Raw genomic sequence first — 5,232 nt, 5'->3', positions numbered from 1 at the left:
GATTATAAGCCTATTTTTTATCATTTTTTTTTATTTTTATTATTTTATTATTATTATTATTATTTTATTATTACTTTTTACAGGTTTCCCATGTCAACCTTTTATGGCGACAGCTTGACCCCGGGTCGAGCAAGGGTCATGAATTTGTACAAGAAGTTTAAACAGAAAACATAGACAGTGATGTTGAAATGAGGAAGAGGGAAACAGATGACCCTGTTATGCCCCCAAAAAAACTTATGGTAATTGAAAATTTTTTTTTTAAAGAAAATGACACAATTTTTATATTTTTTGAAACATATAAATTTTAGCATTATGACCTTTCTTTCTTTCTTTTTTGTTTTTTAGTTTTGAACAAATTTAAGAGAGTTATGCTGAAAAGGGCAACTTTTTTATCCCTCATGCCACTCTCTGAAGACAGTGACACTGATTTTGGGGGTTGCGACACCAGTGGAAAATGAAGAGGCTCCACAAGTTACAGCCAGAAGAGCTCGAGCTAATGCCGGGCCCTAAAACCATGGGTGCCTCCGGTTGCAATGAGTTACACAGAATTACACCTTTCTTGGCCAAAATCATGATTTGATGATGATTTCGCAACCCTTTGAGTATGTAAGGAATTCCTACAGATGATCTCCTTGATTTATTTGTAAACAATCAAACCTTTACTCAGAAAAAAAAACCCAAAAACAAGCCCCAAACGTGGATCGAATGAGTTTGAACGGGCTTGGTTTGTGTTATATTTTTCAATTGAAAAACTTCCAAATGTTAGGATGCACTGGTCCCCCCCAAATTTTTGAAGGGTGTTTTTCAACAGTTGGCTCTGTACGAAGGGATGACTCAACTCCAGCTCCAAAGTCAGAGGTAATTTTTTGGCTTTTTCAAAAAAAAGTAGCATTTTCTTTGATGATGGCGGTAAAGAATGCAATCTTTTAAAAGAGGAAGCCCACTCTTTCAGATGTAGATGCAAGCCCAAAAGGGGACTAAATTTGGGAAAAAGACCTCAAAACCTTGCCTATCATTCCATAGATATGCCAGTGTTGGCCAGGCCCCTGCTGTAAGACCAGAAAAGGATGTGTAAGAAAAAGGAGCGGGGGAAAAAACCAATTGTTTTTTCCAAATGCAAAGGTAAATTTTTCCCTAAATGGGAAAGCAAAACTGCAAAGTAGAATTTCATACTCGGTAGAAAATGCCCTGAGGCGAAAAGAAAAGGGTTTTTTGTTTCTTTTTTCCTAAAGTGATTATTCTTTATTTTGGTCAAAAATTTTTTTAGTTCAGTACAATTCAATAAAGTGACAATAAATTTTGTTACTATATCAGTAAATTTATGCAAAAAGGAAATAAAAACTGCTTAATATGTAAGTGTAACCTGTCAAACAAAAATAAAGACTTTAGTTTGATATTGAAATACATATTTTCTTTTTATCAGAAATTCCCATTATTCCTTGCCATATGGGGCGAATTGTCCCTTAATTGAAGTTATTTGTTATTTATTTATGATGAAAAACAAAAATAATGACAAAAAGATGAAAAGAGTGGAAAGAAATGCAAAAATTATTTTTTTTCCCCGAAAGAAAAAAAAATTGGGAAGTAAAAGGGTTTAAAAGACCACAAAATTTTCTGAAGTGTAATCATTTTCATATTTCTATACATCTATATATTTATTTCATCTGGTAAATTGATATGCAAATTTCTTCATTTTGTTTCTAATTTCTTTCTGTAACATGAAAATATGTGTTTTCATTGCTTTGCAATCACAAATCGTTTTCCCTTAAAAGAATGTGAAATGTAGTTTAATTAACCTCGTGCGTCTCAAGGATTCATGCAAGCAATTCCCAAAACCCTGAATGTGTGTACATGCAGTTTTGATATTATATTCATTCATAATCTAAAATAGTTTTTATCGAATATCTGCCTGTTTCGTTCACAAGTATTGGACGGGGATTATCGTATGGGTTCTATTATCATACAAATAACTATGCTAGTGACGTGATCTAACTATAAATAGCACTCGTAATATATATCAGTTTAACTTTTCTGTTTTTCTAAAGTTCTAGAATGTACTTTCATCACAGTTCTGTGTTTCCCGTACAGCGAATCTTTGAGTCACGATCATGGGGTTGGGAACCACTAGAATCTTATACCATATTATAGTGTGATTTCTCAGCTATAAGATTTTACTTTTCCTATCAATAAATCCTTTTGATGATACAACTCGCCAGCTTCGCCATAATCAAATCATAAAAAAGGCTCAAGATATGCCTGCAAGCACTATAATGACCGTTTTGAAGGCCATTTGATAGGGCCGCTACCCCAGGATGATTTATTGCATATATCCTGTCTATAGAGTTACTGGGTTAGATATGTCAGCTTAAGCCATATTGAACGATGTACACACTTCTAACTGTTAAAATTGATGATCGTTAATGTATTTTGCATCACATGGCCACTGAAGGTGTTTGTTTGAGTTAGCCTTATCGAAAGAGAGAGAATGGGCACACGTGTATGACGTCATAGCGGGTGCCCGAGGAAAAAAGACTCGCCTCCAAGCAATAAGATATTGGCCATATTTTTATGTCTTTATGAACATTCTTTAACACTTCGTACTTTTTCTTAAACCTTGCATATTTTCATACTAAAATAGGTATTATGGTATGAAAATATATCAACAAGTTGTGTGTATCTCAATCAAAATATTTAGTTCAAATTTATAAAAAATATAGAATTAATTAGTGCTGAGTAATTTAAAATTATAAATTATGATTTAGAACTGTTATAAGTATATAAAATATGTTTTGTATGTTGTATTTGCATTTTATTATTGTCTTACAAGATAACTGGAATATATGTCACAGCCTGGATGTAAACAGTGCCCTACACGTGAATATGGAGACGTTTTGCCAGAACTTAAAAACATTACTAAAGAAACCAGAAGAATACCTAAGGTAAGATACTCTAATTTTCCCGGAATGACGATTTTGTACAAGCTTTGTGAATGAGTCTGTATATTTTGTTGATAGACCACAAATAAGCGTTAAAACAACAGTAAAAGACTGATGTGGATTCTGCGGACTTGCTTGAATATCTTACATTGTTTGTTCGTAAAACATGTGAGTCGGTAAAATAAATCGTGGCTGTTTAATTTCATGGCAGATATTAAGATTTAGTTGACATCAGTCATCGTTGTTCATGCGGAAATTTTAGTCACTCTTTATTCGAATCATAATCCATATACTACACATGATTTGGAGGAATTGCAGCAAGCTGTATCTTAGAGGAAAAGCACAACCAGTAGTAAAGCTCTTTATTTTCCAAATATTTGCCTGTTAAAAGAAACAATTTCCTTTGTTTATTACAACTAGAGATGATATTTGACAATGAGAATGGCTTATTTAGTAATCCAGCTCCTTAGAAGTGATTGAGATCACAGTGTATTTACATATTCATTTACATTTAACATACATCATGTGGCCTTCCCATTGATATACCTTTATAATATCTTTGCAATTTTCTTCCAAAAATTGAGTTCTAATGTTTTTCAGAGTTTATGCAAAAAAAATTTTTTTCTCTCTTTAAATCAGCAAGTTAGAAAGATATTTATATGGATTTCCTATGATAACTAACCTTAAAGCCTTTGCTGAAAGACTATCATGAAATGAAATGATGTATCAATTGATTATTAGAACAACAGAAATGTAGTCTAGTATTATGTGTAGCCTGCTTCCGCTTCTTAAACTCCATTTATTCAAGTCAAATAGACAATGTTTTTAAGTAATTCTGATCTTGAATAACTTTACATTATAAGAAGTGAAGGGTTTACCATAGGTTCATTATGCATGGATTAGAAAAAAAATGGAGTTATAAAATAGGCCTACATATAAATATAGATATAAATTTAACCATACTACAGCATAGTGAAAGATTTATGTGATTTATAGTGAAAGATTATATATAATTTTGTAAGGTATCATTAACAATAGTAATATTGTTGATAGAGGGAGGTTTCAAACTCAGAAACTAAAAGTTTGAAAATTGACAACTGATTCATTTTCATTGTATCAAACTTCATGAGAAATTTAGATTCTTGTCTGTGAAAGTCAAGGTGTGGAAGCCATTGATTTACCCTGTCACAGTTGGATATGTTACTTATGATATAAGATAATTGTATTATTTGCTCTTTGCAACAGAAATATCATAGCCAGAACTAACAAAACAAAAGCTATCCAACAGTTATAGTACAGAAAACTATGGTTTTGTCATTTTCCAAATTTACCCTTCATAAATTGTTTTATTGGCAGATTTTTATGCAGATATGTAAAGTATGAAATGTACATGTGATTTTCAGTGGCACATATATTTCCTATCTTGTTTGGGAGTTAATTATGTTAGTTATATACCATTTTAAAGATACAAATGTATAAAACTTTTGTAATATATGGAATGTCTTTACTAGAAAACTTATTTATAATAATTCAATTAAATGTGTATTTTATTTTATTGGAGTGCAATATATATCAGTGAATTATATATAGACTTACTACTTTAAATTTCAAAAGACCACAGGAAATTGAAAACCAGAGAGATTTTATTCACTTTCCTTTCCATTTTGATTTTTCTTGAATTATGATATAAGAAAAAAAGTCAAGGACATAATAAGGAACTCCATCTAATCTTATTCCCTACTTTTTAGGCCACAGAGTAAACTTCGGGAATCATGGATAGAACAGACAAAAGAGGTTTATGATTTTATGAAAAAAGAGGAGAAATGCCATGCTCTCCCCCAGTGTGATGGAGCGGTGCCAGAGCTGGATATTGATGACCTTGATGATGAACAGGTGAGAGGAATATGGATAAATTGTATTGTTAAGAGAGCTGCTCTCTTTTTTTCATTTTCTTTTCTCACTGTTTCTCCTTCTTTTTATACAGCTATCATTTGGTATATGATATTTTGTGTTAATTAATTATTTTGTGAGGATGATTGCCTTCTAAAGCTAGCTTTGTTTTTGTTATATTTACTTGATAATGCTTGTTCTTACTTGTATGTTATTTGCCTTCCAGATCTGGCAGCTTGTGGAACTACAGAACAAGGGACTCTTAGCTTCCCCTGACAACCTTGATGGTCTAGATGACTCCAACTTGTGTTACATGGTGGCCAAGCTCAGCAGCTTGGCCAAATATGATAAATTAGTGGAGGAAGAAGATGAGGGAAAGAAGGAGGACTTTGATGGTGGAGGAGAT

At 32.3% G+C, this 5,232-nt stretch overlaps 1 protein-coding gene across 1 annotated transcript in view; it reads left to right on the top strand.

The window, feature by feature from the left end:
* The first annotated feature begins 2,831 nt into the window (after nucleotides 1-2,831).
* The window catches only part of LOC122251135 (uncharacterized), a 10,357-nt gene continuing 7,956 nt past the window's right edge, over nucleotides 2,832-5,232 (top strand). The window contains exons 1-3 of the mRNA XM_086545118.1: nucleotides 2,832-2,939; nucleotides 4,685-4,829; nucleotides 5,053-5,232. The exon at nucleotides 5,053-5,232 is cut by the window's right edge and continues 513 nt beyond it. Of these exons, the coding sequence (XP_086401244.1) occupies nucleotides 2,881-2,939; nucleotides 4,685-4,829; nucleotides 5,053-5,232 (384 nt within the window). The 5' untranslated portion in view covers nucleotides 2,832-2,880. The remainder of the gene's footprint in view (nucleotides 2,940-4,684; nucleotides 4,830-5,052) is intronic.

This window comes from Penaeus japonicus, unplaced genomic scaffold (genome assembly GCF_977035675.1).
Source record: "Penaeus japonicus unplaced genomic scaffold, GWHDUDI00000001_assembly GWHDUDI00000016, whole genome shotgun sequence".
NCBI lineage: Eukaryota > Metazoa > Arthropoda > Malacostraca > Decapoda > Penaeidae > Penaeus > Penaeus japonicus.
Note: the sequence above shows the minus strand (reverse complement) of the source record. Positions and strands in the feature narration are given on the sequence as shown.